The sequence below is a fragment of the Salvelinus namaycush genome, chromosome 6 (assembly GCF_016432855.1).
Source record: "Salvelinus namaycush isolate Seneca chromosome 6, SaNama_1.0, whole genome shotgun sequence".
In the NCBI taxonomy this organism is placed as follows: Eukaryota; Metazoa; Chordata; class Actinopteri; order Salmoniformes; family Salmonidae; genus Salvelinus; species Salvelinus namaycush.
In genome coordinates this window covers 18018931-18036092 of record NC_052312.1, presented here as the reverse complement: position 1 = coordinate 18036092, position 17162 = coordinate 18018931, and the positions used below count along the sequence as shown (strand labels likewise).

At 45.2% G+C, this 17162-nt stretch overlaps 1 protein-coding gene across 1 annotated transcript; it reads right to left on the bottom strand.

Moving 5' to 3' along the window:
- Window positions 1-552: 552 nt before the first annotated feature.
- tmem102 (transmembrane protein 102) lies at window positions 553-17162 on the bottom strand. Its single transcript, XM_038996054.1, has 7 exons — window positions 17037-17162; window positions 16024-16238; window positions 5666-5850; window positions 5272-5469; window positions 4742-4912; window positions 4267-4479; window positions 553-2301 (listed from the first exon to the last, which is right to left on the bottom strand). The coding sequence occupies exons 2-7, from the start codon at window positions 16223-16225 to the stop codon at window positions 1696-1698; spliced, it is 1575 nt and encodes a 524-aa protein (XP_038851982.1). The 5' UTR covers window positions 16226-16238; window positions 17037-17162; the 3' UTR covers window positions 553-1695.

Here is a 17162-nt window from a genome sequence, read left to right as displayed (position 1 = left end):
CACACACACACACACACACACACACACACACACACACACACACACACACACACACGCACACACACACACACACACACACACACACACACACACACACACACACACACCTTATTAAAACAGGCCTACTAAGCAGGAGGGACCATCACAAAAACCAGTCAAGTCTCTCACAATTAAACATATGAGAACACAATACAAAAGCCTTTTTTGGGGGGTTTCAAACAAAAACCTTAACCTCCCCATCTTAACACACACACACACACACACGCACGCACACACACACACACACACACAAACTAGACGGAAGAAAAAAAAGTAGAACAAAGCAAATAGCCCTTACACAAGCCTCAGGGGGATTACATGATGTAGCTAGCCATGCCATGGCTGTACTGTAATGCTGTAATGTCGTAACGTAGAGATTAGAATACAATCAAGCAGTGTGCCAACCGTGTTAGCAGCTAACCCTGCCTCACACCTCTCCTCCCCAACCGGTCTCCTTATAGGTAGTCGGTCTATATCATACAACGTTTAAATGACCACATCTCACCGTTAAGATACTTTCGAAGGCTTTCAAAGGGACTGTAATAAAAAGGAACTGAATTAAGTTGATAGCCCCTATGATATGACCCTTATTTGATGAAACCTCTTCAAGCTTTCAGGGGATAAAAGGCAAATTGATAAGGTGATCTCTGATCTGCATGTTGGTCAGGATTGTTAAGGTGGGGAATATGAGCGTTAACAGTACGGACTGACTCTGGGTCAGTGAATACAGATACCTTTCTTATGGGGTGGTACATTGCTTCGCCGAAAGGCTCCTCGAAACACCCCTCCAGTGTGGCTCTTTGGTGCCTTCCGCCACATAGTGAGAGTTGAAATGGAAGGACCGCCCTGGGTTATACCATTCAGATAGATATGGGGGACCATAACCCTACCAGAGGGAGTCTGGAGTCACATAGAAAACAAACATTCAAAATACCTGAGAGATAGCAAACGAGCGAGATAAAGAAAGAGAGTGGGGCAGAGAGTCGAGAGAACGAGGGATAAAAAGAAACATAGAAAGAGGGAAGAAAGAAAACACTCTGTTCAAAGACATTTCCCCACACCAAATTACATTCAGTTACATCATAGTACCTTGATACTCCATTTCTTATTCAGCTATCACCCACTTTGATTGGGCAGAAAAAGGGGGAATACAGTATTCTCAGCGGTGTGCAGAGACGAGACGAGCATAAACCCTTAAGAGAATGAAACGGCGTACCCTTTGTAAGCAGCAGCTTCTTTCTTTGTTCTAAAGCGATTCTTTCTTTTCTTTGTAGCACCAGCTAAAAAAAACATCTCGTTAGGGCAAGCTTGATAAAGAGCAGTGGTCTCCGTGGTAACAACTTAACAAGCCTTTTTCTGTCACGGGGTCTCTAAATCGATAAAAGTGTGTTGGTTTCTCTAGAGCTAGCATCTTCTTGGGAGCGTGCAGTATGGATTTTTTGGTACAGTGTCTTATAGTTACAGCAGAGTCGTTAACACTCATTAGTTAGCGCCGTTATCATTAGCCGCCAAGAGGGGGCAGTATAGGGAGCAGCGACCGGCAGTGTTTCGCGCCTCGAGCCATCCTGGTTGACTCGTCAACTTTTGGCCCGCTATTTTACTTGTGTGTGAGAGTGTGTATGTGTGGCTACCACAACACTACACTAGGCCCTCGGGTCAGTAGAATTTGTCATCGATGCGGAAGTGTGGCCTCGTGACATCATCAGGGTTGAGAAACACAGAAATCGACTTCCCTGGGTTTTCTGTCACCAGCTGCTGCAGCCTGGCCGCCAGCTTGTCGTCCGAGGGTGAGATGATGCCGCTGGCCGGATACCTGTGGCCAGGTGACCCGCCATGCCCGTTGGTGGCGCCCGCCGCCTTCCTCTTGAGCTGGCCTGCCTGCTGTGCCTGGTCCAGGGCCGCCCGGAGGTGCTCGGTGGGGTCTGAGCGGACGTGAGCCAGCTTCCGGGCCACCAGCAGGGCTTGGCTGTCCGACAGGTGCTCCAGCATGTTGCACTGGGGCAGGAAGTAGTTGGGACAGTTCTTACCCAAGATGCAGTGGGCCAGGTCATCCAGGAGGCCCAGGAGGAGACGGGCGGGAGTGTCGGAGTCAGGCGAAGACAGGTAGGAGGGGGGCAGGCGGTCACAGGCCCAGAAGAGGAGGGTGCGGAGGTGGTAGGGGCTGAGGCCAGTGCGGGGACGAGCCAGGAGGCGGGAGAGGACAGCCTTGGCTGCCTGGAAGGCCTGGGCCATGGGGAACGGGATGCACTTCTTCAGCTGAACCTGGAGACAGACAATGATATGGCAGCCAGTGGTTCAGATTGAATTGAATTAAAATACACTTTATTAAACAAACAAGGGGAAATTGGATGTCACCAGCAAGACACCAGCACCAGAGACAGTCCTGATGGATATTATACTGAAGTTAAATGTTACAGTTGATTCATTTTCAACTGTATTTAGAAGACAGTTCGGGAACCTTTCTACTTTCATATTCAAAGTTCAACCTGTACATATTTAAAGTTGATCTTGTACTTCCACTATATATACACACAAAAGTATGTGGACACCCCTTCAAATTAATGGATTCAGCTATTTCAGTCCCACCCGTTGCTGACAGGTGTAAAATATCGAACAGACAGCCATGCAATCTCCATAGACAAACATGCCCGTACTAAAGAGCTCAGTGACTTTCAACATGGCAGCGTCGTAGGATAACACCTTTTCAACAAGTCAGTTTGTCAAATTTCTGCCCTGCTAGAGCTGCCCCGGTCAACTGTAAGTGCTATTATTGTGAAGTGGAAACATCTAAGAGCAACAACGGCTAAACTGCAAAGTGGTAGGCCACACAAGCTCACAGAACAGGACAGTGTGTGAAGCACGTAAAATAAAATAAAAATGCCTGTCCTCGGTTGCAACACTCACTACCGAGTTCCAAACTGCCTCTGGAAGCAACGTTCAGCAAAAGAACTGTTCGTCGAGAGCGTCATGAAATAGGTTTCCATGGCCGAGCAGCCGCCCACAAGCATAAGATCATGCGAAATGTCAAGCGTCGGCTGGAGTGGTGTAAAGCCACCCGCCATTGGACTCTGGAGCAGTGGAAACGCGTTCTCTGGAGTGATGAATCACACTTCACCATCTGGGTTTGGCAAATGCCAGGAGAACGCTACCTGCCCGAATGCAATGTGCCAACTATAAAGTTTAGTGGAGGAGGAATAATGGTCTGGCGCTGTTTTTCATGGTTCGGGCTTGGCCCCTTAGTTCCAGTGAAGGGAAATCTTAACGCTACAGCATATGACATTCTAGACGATTCTGTGCTACAGCTTGGGGAAGGCCCTTTCCTGTTTCAGCTTGACAATGCCCCCATGCACAAAGCGAGGTCCATACAGAAATGTTTTGTCGGTGTGAAAGAACTTGACTGGCCTGCACAGAGCCCTGACCTCAACCCCATCGAACACCTTTGAGGATGAATTGGAACGCCGACTGCGAGCCAGGCCTAATCGCCCGACCTCACTAATGTTCGTGTCTGAATGGAAGAAAGTCCCTGCAGAAATGTTCCAACATCTAGTGGAAAGCCTTCCCAGCAGAGTGGAGGCTGTTATAGCAGCAAAGAGGGATCCAACTCCATATTAATACCCATGATTTTGGAATGAGATGTTTGACAGCCAGGTGTCCACATACTTTTGATCATGTAATGCGCTTTAGCTTCAGCTAACATTTACAAGGTAGAATTGGCAATGCACAAAATAAATAGCAGGGCAATTGCACAGTGAAAGACTTTAAAATGCATGTATGTCAAACAAAAACTAATGATTGCAAAGTCAAACCATACAACTCTATGCACAAGGACAACTTTTCAATTTCCACTGAACATTTTGACAAAAAACATTTACTTGAAAAACAGTGCAGATGTAAAATTTGGTAACAGAATGACAGCACAAACAGCAAACTGTCATTTTGTTACTTTGGAATTGCCAAGCAGTATCGGGCAGACTTCCGAAACAACTAAGAGTATGAAGTAGAAGGCTAACCTTCTATGGCCATATACTCTGTGTGAGTGCATCGTCTTGCTTAACGCTCATCTGCAATATCTGCGGTTCATCCTGCTGCTTGTGACAATGTCATATCCCTGAGTCGCAATTGAAAACATCTAGCTAGCTAACCTTTATGGCCAAGTAAGGAAGGAGGCCCAATCTATTGAACTCGCTAATTACTCAAAAATAATAGCTAACTTAACCAACTACCCACCTCGCTGCGTGAGAAGGCCAGCCTCCACTCCCGGTCGGGCCTCCCCCCCAGCGGGGCCGGGCAGGGCAGCAGGTAGAACCCAGAGATGGCCTCCTCCTCCGTGATCTTCCCGTCCCAGAAGTGGTTGGCCGTCAGCCAGCTCTGGGCCACGGCGGGCCAGCCCCGGAAGGACACCACAGGCAGGAGGTCATAGAGCACTCGACTGGACCCCGCCTGGAGGTAGGAACGAGTTATTGTGAAACACAATTATTTAAAAGAGATGTTCTGAATTACTTATCCGGTTAAACAAAGACTAAGTAAATACATTTGTTCAACACAAGTTTTTCCAGAATCGACTAGTTGAGATGGTTGCTAGTGCCAATTAATCGGATTCTGGAATTGATAGACGCCAACTATGGCCTCCTATTCCCTATATAGACACTACTATTAGCACTATATAGAGTGACATTTGGGACGTACACTAACTCATCCCTACCTGAAGAATGAGGGTGGTCAGGGGACCGTTGCGCTCCAGCCTCTCCGGGATGGGGATGCCTCTCTGTGGTGAACGTCTCAGCTCGTCCACCGCCTCGCACACCACCCCCCAGAACCAGTCAGCCACCAGCGCGGGAGAGAAGTAGCACCCATCCAGAGACTGGTGGGGGGACTGGAATCAAATCATGACCCAACTTTAGTTCAAGTGCAATTAAAGGGTAATTTTGGCATTAGTTTAGTGCAAAGACTTCCAATCTTCGCGCTAAGATAGTTAGCATTGGCTCGCAGAACTACCTCGTACTGGACGCAGAGACATAAAATAGGTATCCACAAGTTCATCTGACTCCCAAGGAAGTACATAAAACCCCTTCCCTGCCAATAACTGAACTATCCCTTTAAAATAATTTCCACACACTTTACAGTAAAACACAATAAAAGACTGAGCTAAAACCAATACACATTTTTATTAACTTTCATAAAACTAAAAGCAATAAAAATAATAATAACAAGAGAAGTTAGAAAATGCATTACATGGAGGGAGGGGGGAACAGCACCAGAGACTTGGTGACCCATTCCCCTTTCCTCTTCATCCTCCTCCTCATCATCGGGGGGTAATCCGTTCTCCTCCTGGCAGCAGATGCTCCACCTGGCCAGAGTGTTGGGGTCGCACAGACGCAGGGACAGCCAGGAGTGGCAGGGGGCCGACTGCCGCATGTCTAGGGTGACGGGCTGGTTGACATGGGATGACGCTCTATTAAGCTACACTTGTTTTCCTGAGGCAATACTAGTGATTTGTTTGGCATCAAAACACCATATCAGAAAGTATACAGTAAAAACATCCCATAAGACACATCACAACTTCTCATCAATAACGTAGACACATTGAAGTAATACGTCTCACATCCCCAGTCCCTACTGCACCAACCTGGTTGCGGTCGTGGAGCTTGAGCGCGGGCACCAGGAGGGTGAAGTCCAGGTCGAAGTCGGCCCCCTTGGCGTAGTCCCCCAGCTCCTCTGGGTTGAGGTCCAGAACCCCCTCCCTGGCCCCCCCAGACAGGAGCAGGTACTCATTGGCCACCGGGAGACGCTGGTCCACCTTCTGTACTAAACCTAGAGGAAGAACACACACACACACACACACACAGAGGATGAGTGTAATATCACATTAAAAACAAATACAATACTTGAGCCGTTCTGTTTCTTCTGAAGGCAAAGCATACATTCATGAAATACAGCAGTGGCGATATTGACATAAAAATAGATGAGGTCTACACAGCTCCCTCAGCGAGCGCAGCGCATGGTTTTATGTTATTCTCCACGCTAGCTGGTCGTCCTCAACCAACCCTGACTTTATCCTCCTAGGGGGAGTCTTTACTGAATACAGCCAAAATGACTGGGCAAACTGCAATAACTCAGACAGAGGGGAAACGGAGGGAGAGAGTGAGAGAGGAGGAAGGGATAGATTGAGAGGGAATGAGAAAGAGAGGGAGAGGAAAGAAAAGAGATCGTGAGAGTGCGTGAGAGAAAAAAATAAAGAAAAGTCTAAACTAACAGCTTTCGAATAGTATATAACATCCTATCAATCTAGCTTCTGGCAAACAATTTCCCCACCCAGCCCAAACCAAAACTCTCCTCTTTGCCAAAGAGTTTATGAAAAATACTGAACCCAATCAAATCCCTTTATTGTGTTCTCAACTATGGTGTTCCAGTCAAGCAAGATTAGAGCCGGACAGGCTTAAAAGGTCACTCTCAACACATGATACCAGACCCAGTGATGCCTTCCAGGCTGTCAACTTTGACCTGAAGTACACCCATATACCCATCCCTTCAGGGAGGCTCTGAGGTCGATATGAAGGCTGTGGTGGTGGTGGTGGTGGGGGGGGGGGGGGGGGGGTTGAGGGTGGTGCGACTGCCAACTGCAGACACTGAGACTACAGCCTGGAGCCTAAAGCTCCTAACGCGATTTCTCTCATCCAATTACAGGCCCTGTGTCGATGTGTGTGTGTGTGTGTGTGTGTGTGTGTGTGTGTGTGTGTGTGTGTGTGTGTGTGTGTGAGAGAGAGAGCGTTTCAAAGACAGTGTCAATCTACAGTGTGTGTTATACTGACAGTAAAGGAAAGCAGAGAAGTAATCAGATATAGAAATCAAAATCTGTCAGTTCTTCCCAAACATTGAGAGAAGCCGAGAATAGCTGAGGGAGAGAAAATATCTTCCAGACAGACAGACAAAGGGCAGAAACAGCAAGCAGAAACTTCCTCTGATTTGTTTTGGGTCTATCTCTAGAGTTGATCAATTGGGTCAAATGGGAAGCAGAAGAAAATACTATAGCATGCAGAGGAACGAGAGAGAGAGCGCACGGTGGAACGTGGGAGAGAGCGGGGGGGGGGTACAAAACCCACACCAGGTCGTGACTAGACGCAAAGTCTAGACACAAAGGTCGTGGACACCAGCTCAGCTTAGGTGAGGCTCCAATAAAGCCTTGAAGCTGGGCTGAGAAAAACTAAAGTGCATGGACTTGAACATTTTGAAACCAGGACTTAACTCACTGTGTTTGAGTACTATAATTAATTCATCAATTTCCCATTCAAAACAGCCACAGTGTTATGCATCCACCAGCAGGTCTCTGGGAGGTCAAGCATAGCAGATCTCATTTCCATAGAGCCACTCTGGGAACCGTGACACACACACACACACACACACACACAAACGAAAGAGAGGAATGCTCGTGGTGTGGGTGCCAGTACTACACAAAGAGATAAAAATATTAAAAAGAATGATTTATTCCCCCCCTTTCTGTGCCTGTGATATGGTTGTCCAACCTAGCTATATTAAGATGAAGCGCACTAACACTAAGTCGCTCTGGATAAAATGACTAAAATGTAAATACAGGCGCGCAAAAAAAGTGAAAAGATGAGGAGAGAAGGGATGAAGCGTAAGAGAGAGAAAGGGTAAGAGTAGCTGTGTAAACACGTCGACTCACAATGGGAAAGGTTGGGATGTCAGAAAGGAGGCCTTCTCTATAACAAAGACGTGGGGCCAGACCATCCAACAAATCGTAACACAGATCCTTCCAACGGAGACCGTTCATTCAATTGCCATTGAGCACTCTCGCTCGGCTTCAAACCCTGAGTCTTTTAAAACGTAAACGATTAGCCTCTAAAACGAGCCCTTGCTCCTTTTAAAATACAGAGAAATGTACTCAGACTCAAGAGAGACGGATTAACACACACAAAAGAGTCAGTGTGTCCCCCCCCCCCGACCGTGTTTATGCGTTCACATCAAGCCCGGAGATTAGCCTAGCTTTCATTTCCAGATCTTAAAATAGGCCTCGCTCATTCTTAAAATTAAACAGAGGGAGACTTTGTTCCCATCTAATCCAATTGGGTGTCGAAGCGAGAAACCTTCTTTTGAAGCTGAAGAGGGTCAGGGGCTATCTATCGAACACCAGGCCGCAAAACGAAGGTGATTGAAACATTAAAATGTGTTTGTGTTCAAATGCTGTAGTACAGAGTTTAATGGAGCGATGGACTGTGTTCGGGGATCAATGTACGCTAAAGAAACTAAAACCACATTGTGTTATGACTATGATACATCCGTTTGGGTTTTCACATGAAGTAAATGTCAAATAGCTTTTTATGTACTGTACATTAAAAGTGATTCAGTAAATGGGGGGGGGGGGGGAGAGAGCGAGAGCGACACAGAGCCCAAAGAGAGAGAGAGAGATCTCTTGCCTGTAGTAGTTCATACAACAGCACTTGCCTGGTTAATTATCAGTCTGTAGTTAATGAGTTGTAATGTTCCTGCTGCCTGTTAAGAAACCATCCCCTCCTACACTAGGGGGGGAGCGTACAGACTCTGGGGGCACAGCAAACACACGCAGAGCTGTTCGTCGCCGTGAGACTTGGTGTGTGTTATCGAACGTCGGAGGAGACTACTATAAAAAATATAGGAAGTTGTTTATAATGTTTTATACAATCAGTATGTGTATATATACACAGTACCGGTCAAAAGTTGACACACCTACTCATTCAACGGTTTTCTTTATTTTCACTCTGTTCTACATTGTAGAATAATAGTGAAGTCAAACTATGAAATAACACATATGGAATCATGTAGTTACCAAAAAAAAACGAATCAACATATATTTTAGATTTTTCAAAGTAGCCACCCTTTGCCTTGATGACAGCTTTGCACACTTTTGGCATTCTCTCAACCAGCTTCACCTGGAATGCTTTTCCAACAGTCCTGAGGGAGTTCCGACATATGCTGAGCACTTGTTGGCTGCTTTTCCTTCACTCTGCAGTCAAAATCATCCCAAACCATCTCACTCCATCACTCTCCTTTTTGGTCAAATAGCCCTAGGAGCCTGGAGGTGTGTTGGGTCATTGTCCGGTTGAAGAACAAATGATAGTGGGACTAAGCGCAAACCAGATGGAATGGCGTATCGCTGCAGAATGCTGTTGTAGTCATGCTGGTTAAGTGTGCCTTGATTTCTAAATAAATCACAGACAGTGTCACCAGGAAAGCACCCCCACACCACCTCCTCCATGCTTCACGGTGGGAACCACACGTGCAGAGATCATCAGTTCACCTACTCTGCGTTTCACAAAGACACGGCGGGTTGGAACCAAAAATCTCACATTTGGACTCATCAGAGCAAAGCACAAATTTCCAACGGTCTAATGTCCATTGCTCGTGTTTCTTGGCCCAAGCAAGCCTCTTCTTATTATTGGTGTCCTTTAGTAGTGGTTTCTTTGTAGCAATTTGACCGTGAAGGCCTGATTCACGCAGTCTCCTCTGAACAGTTGATGTTGAGATGTGTCTGTTACTTGAACTCTGTGAAGCATTTATTTGGGCTGCAATCTGAGGTGCAGTTAATTGCCGATTTCTGAGGCTGGTAACTCAAACGTATCTTCTGCAGGAGAGATAACTCTGGGTCTTCCTTTCCTATGGCAGTCCTCACGAGAGCCAGTTTCATCATAGCGCTTGATGGTTTTTGCGACTGCACTTGAAGAAACTTTTATAGTTCTTGAAATTTTCCGGATTGACTGACCTAAGCGGCCTTAACCGACATCATCGGTGCCCGGGGAACAGCGGATTAACTGCCTTGCTCAGGGGCAGAACGACCAATTTTGACCATGTCAGCTCGGGGATCCGATCCAGCAACCTTTCGTACTGGACTGTCAGTTGACGAACTATAGCCCATCTGTTGCTATGTACAATTTGTGTTAGCCTCCTTTGTCCTCTTTAATCAATTAACCATTTTCGACTACTGGCCTGTCGTTGGCTGGATGTCCTTTGGGTGGTGGACCGTTCTTGATACACATAGGAAACAGTTGAGCGTGAAAAACGCACAAGCGTTGTAGTTCTTGACACACTCAAACTGGTGCGCCTGGCACCTACTAACATACCCTGTTCAAAAGACACTTAAAATCTTTGTCTTGCCCATTCACCCTCTGAATGGCACACATACACAATCATAGCTTTCACCTGGATTCACCTGGTCAGTCTGTCATGGAAAGAGCAGGTGTTCCTAATGTTTTGTACACTGTATATATGAGAGAGAGAGGAAGAGAGAGAGAGAGAGAGGAAGCTGCTGCCAGAGAGCTAAAGTGGACCGTAGGCGGCATTAGTCAAAAAGTGTGTGTGTGACACACTGAGGACACAAGTCCTATGGGAGAGTTGAAAGCATTCAACAACCATTGCACAACCGATCATTACCTGAACACAGGCGGAACAACTTAGCTGCTACAGCCCAGCCACACAATCAAACAACGGTCAATTTACATTCAGATTCAGTCGTGCTGACATCACTGCCAAAATACACACACATAGACTTTTAATTAATCTAGCTTGATCTTAGCGAAGGCTAAGTGAGGTACAGAAAATACAAAATAGTATTCAATAGGTCCTTAAAATAGGCGATGACCTTGAAAACAAAAATGTTTTGCATATCTGTCACTTTTGAATAAGATAATTGGCGAGTATGTAGAAGGATTTTGATCCTATAGGACAGTGTCAGTGAAGGTTTCCACAGAGATATTTTCCCACCTACGGAACCCCAACATGTGGGCCCATCTGTCCAGAAGAGTCCCCTTCCGAATACACTTTTCTCTGATTGGTTGTTGCATACAGGGGGTGATCCCACTGTTGGCGGGGCAAGCCGACACTCAGACAACAATAAACAAGCACGGCGGGAAGAGACAAAACAACAGTTTGTTTGGGTTGTTTTGCTTTGTCTTTACGTCTCTCAACTCTAGGCAACCTCCTGACTTCGCACGCCTGGACTTGTTCGAGACACTGCCTGACTTGTGCCTCATTCTTTTGTTATTGTGCCTCGGTGAGTCGGCCGAATCTGAAATGGAGCTCCCCCTTTTTTCTCCCCTCTCTCCTCTCTAGCCTTATTTGTGTTTGAATTAAAACGACTATAAAGCGGTATAAAGCAAATACTTTTTTAATGAGATCTGTGGGGAAGGGGGTCACCAGTAGTCTGGTGTTCAAAGGCACATGAAAAAGGACGGGCTTGTAAAAACCAGCCTAAGAAGTGGGGGCTGAAGATGGGGAGAGAACCCATGGCGATAACAGAATTCTGTTTTTAGTTTGATAGGAGTGGGTGTTATTCTTCTCCAAGTCATTTTTTCTGTCTTTGAAGGGAAGTGAAAAACGAAACATGGAGGATTACTCACAGCGTATCCAGAGCAGAAAGCACAAGTAGTTTACTGGTTCAGCAAAGACTTGTAGCATTTTATCTGACAGACTTGAACCTACAACCTTACAAGATATCTCTCTTCTTACTGTAAATAAGAAAAATCACTTGTTGCAGTGCATTCGGAAAGTATTCAGACCACTTGACTCTTTCCACTTCCTTACAGCCTTATTCTAAAATGGATTAAATCGTTTTTTCCCCCCGTCATCAATCTACACACAATACCCCATAATGACAAAGCAAAAACAGGTTTAGATTTTTGCAAATGTACCAAAAATAAACTAAAATATCACATTTACATAAGTACTCAGACCTTTTACTCAGAACTTTGTTGAAGCACCTTTGGCAGCGATTACAGCCTCAAGTCCTCTTGGGTATGATGCTACAAGCTTGGCACACCTGTATTTGGGGAGCTTCTCCCATTCTTCTCTGCAGATCCTCTTAAGCTCTGTCAGGTTGGATGGGGAGCGTCGCTGCACAGCTATTTTCAGGTCTTTCCAAAGATCTCTCTGTACTTTGCTCCGTTCATCTTTCCCTCGATCCCGACTAGCCTCCCAGTCCCTGCCGCTGAAAAACATCCCCACAGCATGATGCTGCCACCACCATGCTTCACCTTAGGGATGGTGCCAGGTTTCCTCCAGATGTGACGCTTGGCATTCAGGCCAAAGAGTTCAATCTTGGTTTCATCAGACCAGAGAATCTTGTTTCTCATGGTCTGAGAGTCTTTAGGTGCCTTTTAACAAACTCCAAGCAGGCTGTCATGTGCTTTTTACTGAGTGGCGTCCGTCTGTCCACTATACCATAAAGGCCTGATTGGTGGAGTGCTGCAGAGATGGTTGTCCTTCTAGAGCTCTGTCAGAGTGACCATCGGGTTCTTGGTCACCTCTCTGACCAAGGCCCTTCTCCCCCGATTGCGCAGTTTGGCCAGGCGGCCAGCTCTAGGAAGAGTCTTGGTGGTTCCAAACTTCTTCCATTTAAGAATGATGGAGGCCACTGTGTTCTTGGGGACCTTCAATGCTGCAGAATTGTTTTGGTACCCTTCCCCAGATCTGTGCCTTGACACATTCCTGTCTCGGAGCTCTACGGACAATTCCTTCAAACTCATGGCTTGGTTTTTGTTCTGACATGCACTGTCAACTGTGGGACCTTATATAGACAGGTGTGTGCCTTTCCAAATCATGTCCAATCAATTGAATTGTAGAACCATCTCAAGGATGATCAATGGAAACAGGATGAACCTGAGCTCAATTTCGAGTCTCATTGCAAAGGGTCTGAATACTTATGTAAATGGCGTATGTTTAAAAAAATATATATATATATATACATTTGCAAAAAAATACAAAAACCTGTTATCGCTTTGTCATTATGGGGTATTGTGTACACAAAATACATAATCTATTTTAGAATAAGGCTGTAACGTAACAAAATGTGGAAAAAGGGCAGAGGTCAGAATACATTCCGAATGCACTGTATGTTAGTCATTATTCTACATTTCTGCATTCCCACCAACCCATATAGTCCTGTGGGACTACTGGAGGCATTTTTTTTCTCCAAAGGTAGGCTAGCTCCATGCTATAGCTCCATGCTATAGGCTAGCCTAAAACAGTTAACTAAGGAGCTACTGGGTAAATAAAGTGTTTCTTCCTTCCTTGGATCTGTGCAGCTGCTTCAACGTGTGGTGCAATCTCTCTCGTCTCCCTCTCCATCTCTGTCAGCTCTTAATGGCCAGTGGGGAGCCACCTGCTGCTTAAACTAGGCTAGAGAAACCTTTATAAAAAGACCCAACTGGAAAGGATGTCAAACACATTATATGCACAGACACACACACTAGTGTTGCATAGTATTTCGGAAACGCTGTATTTTTTTTCAATACTAGAACATGAAAAACGGTTCGGGTACTAGAATTTTTCTAACTTTCGGTACTTCTGTCAAATGGGTCTCACCTCATATATGGATTGAGAGGATCAAGTCTGCCTAGTAAGTTGTCTGCATCTTCAAGGGGGCAGTAGCTAGCCAGGATGCCCCATGCAGCTGACACGGCGCAAAACACTTTTGAGAGAAAATATCGACAGCGTGGCTTCTTGAAACCAAAACATCGTACCTCCTTGCCTGCAGCTTGTTGACAAAACTGGCTGCAGAAGCAAACTATGGGAATACGTTGATTACAGAGCAGATGAGGGCCAGCCCACTGAAACAATTAAGCAAAACATGACACAAAGCAGTGCAATGGAAGGTTCAGTTCCAAGTGAAACTAAATAAAGCAAACTATTTTATACGACATTTGCATTGCAACTTTGTTCTTCTACTAAATTTTAATAATTTTTGAGTGACAATGACATGGAAATATATTCAGCATGACATTCATTTGGGCATTATAATGTGATTACCTTTGTGCAATGTGAAATGCACTCATAACTTGACAGCAATATATTTTGACTACTTAGCATTTGTCTAGGATTACTAGCAGTAGCCACTAGCCAGCCAGCAGCCCTGGGCGGAGCATTGCACCCTGGGACTCGTAGTATGCTGTGTAAATTCAATTGTATTTCTATGGCGTCTAGACTATTGCAACGTAAAAGTTTCAGAAATGAGCGTCAGTGTTTTTTTTATGTTGTTTTGGAACTAAACTATTAATTTAATACATGCAATTATTTATCTGTAATGAAACATTAATTGCAGGTCTAATTGATGTCATTTGACCCAATATTATGGCCATATATGAGCAAATCAACCCTGGTATGTATCAAATTACTTTTTAAAACATATGGTTTTGAATAAGGGAAATTGGAGGTAATTCTTCTGTTATTTAACATGGTGTTTTATTTTGGGAAGAAATGTCATATAGAATAGAAGATATTCTGTTCTACCAGTCATCAACATTGTTCACCGTTTTTGTCACGGTATCGTTACGGTATTGAGTATTGCTTCGGTATCCTAAACCTGGTATCGAAGTCAAAATTCTGGTATCGTGACAACACTTATATACACACACAGAGATGCACAGACACACAGATGCATAGACACACACACACTCCAAGTGTTCCATATAAAGGGCCCATTTTAACATTCCTAGTAGCTGGGCAGATATTCCCTTTCCACTGCCTAGGCTCCATCCTCTTCAAGGTCCTTAAAAAAATAAAAGTGGCAGTGCTACTACCGTAGCTAATGAACACAGTGCATTAACACAATCATACATCCTACACTCACATTATCTCTGTTCTCCAGCAGAGAGTTGGAAATGAAACAGCAGATAGAGGGAGAGAAAGAGAGCGCAAAAGAGAGAGGGGGGTGGGGTGATGGGAGAAATAGATCCTATCCTTTGGCTGCTATACAGGGAGCTAGACTGTAGGAAAAAACCCCACTGCGACGTGTTTAAGAGAAGCTTTTAGCTGTCAGTCTGACTGTCAATGGAGACAGCGAGTGGGAGAAGAAGAAAAAGGAGCCAGGAAACGAAGCAAAAACGTGGTGGTGTGAGGACACACGAGTTAAGAAAGAATGTGGTATGAAAAGAGCTGGGTACACAGTGGGAGTCACTAAATTGGGGGTAGAGGGTTAAGTGTTTACGAGCGGGGGGGGGAGAGACCAAGAAAGAGATTGAGAAAGAGAGCAAGAGACAAAGAGAGACAGAAAGAGCGAGAGAAAGAGAGCAAGAGGAGAAAAGAGGATGCTAGACTAGCAAGCACAGAACCAAAGTAGGAGAAGCAGAGAGATACAGCTTATCCAATATCTGACTTGATTAGCAGAAGATAGAGAGAGATACAGGAGGAGGGTTGGCTGTCAGCTATGATATTTTTGGGCAAACAATACACCCATGCCAATAGTGGATCCTATTCACAGCTATTGTTACATGGGGATGAACAGGGAGAGTGGATTTAGAGATGGACGGGGAGAGTGGATTTAGAGATGGACGGGGAGAGTGGACTTATAGCCAGTTAGACTGTTTGCATTGTGTTTCCCTCTCAAGCTGCACATGATCCACAAACAGGCCACGAGAGAGCGAGCGAGAGCGAGAAGAAGGAAAGAAAGAGAAAAGTGAGGGACATGCAGGGAGGGATACAGGCCAAAGAGGCTTGGTTCCAGTTGCACTGGGACAGGCAGGGAGAGAGGAGAGAAAAGGAGAGAGCTTAGGGGCGGGCAGTGGCAGAGCAGAGAGGGAAGAGTGCCACCTATTGGACAAACAACCTCACTTCACCTGGCTGAAAAGTACTTATATACATATCAGGAGTATGACACACAACACAAACACAGCCAACACCTTTCTTCTATCTGTCCTTCTCATGAATAGGCTATACATCAATGGAGGCTGCTGAGGGGAGGACAGTTAATAATAATGGCTGAAATGGAGTGTAATGGCTGGAATCAAACATCATGCGTTTGATACCATTCCGGCCATTATTATGAGACTTCCTCCCCTCAGAAGCCTCCACTGCTACACACTACAATCACATAACTTACAAGTGTTCACCAAACACACAATATATAAAATAAATGTATACCATACATATTTTACCATGTAATGATTTCAGAATGTTAACCTCAGTGTGTCACAACACATTCTCTGTTACTATGAGCTTTACCCAGCATGTTGAAGATAAAGTCTTTGGCCGTGTGGACCTCCAGGGCCAGTTGGTCCCCGAAGTCCCCCTGCTCCAGGGTGACCAGCTCAGACACCTGAGACGACAGCTGCTCCAGCATGACCCCCGACCTGAAATCCACCTCCGAGGCTTTCTTCACCGGGGCTGGGGACCGAGGGGCCACCGCACTTATCAAGGTCTCCATGGTTATTCACACCCTATGGTTGGGTATACAGGTCTTGTCAATCATTTTTATAAAGGGGAGAAGACTCATTGCATACTAGTTTGCATACCGTGTGTGTTATTGGCAATCAAAGTGAAATGTAAACTTTGTTATTGTACTCTCAGTCCTAGCACAGACTATGAATTGACTATCAAATAGGGCGTGATACCAGGGATCTGTAGGATTATAAATCACACGCATTGAATAGCATATCCCCCAGGTAGCCCTGTTAATGTTTTGAATTGTTAATCCACAGTAAAGGCAGACACAGATATACTCAAATGAATATCAAAGTTCACATTAATCTGACAGCCACCTGGTGTTTTGGAAACGCAAGCTACTTAGTCAGTGACAGCATGGGTGCTGTCCTCAAAACTAGATCAATTAGCTAGCTATCTAGCATGCTAATTAACGTTAGCTGGCTAATTTGAGTCTAGCCAGTTAGCCAACTGTTAGCACATTTGCTTGCTACAACAGAACAAGCAGCCATAGCTATATCCATAACAATTTAGACTTGCTAACTAGCTCTGATTATTTGGAGAAGACACTAGAATCGATTTTCGATGAACTAACTAGTTAGTTAGTTAGTTAGTTAGTTAGTTAGTTAGTTAGTTAGTTAGTTAGTTAGTTAGTTAGTTAGTTAGTTAGCCAGCTGGCGTGCTTGCTAGCCGGACAGGTGGGTATAAGTGGACCAACACAACTGAGTTAGCTAGCAAGCTGGACAGCGATTCTTTCACACACCGGAACGATGCATTGTTTGAATGCATGAATATACATTTGAACTAGCACACACCCTTAGCACGCAGATCTGGTGAAGTTTCTTTGCTATATTCCAGGCGTACTGTTTTGGTCTTGATATTGAAATCTGATTTCTTCTCCCGTCATTTCCAACAGGTCCCCAGCACCACCTTCCCTAGCA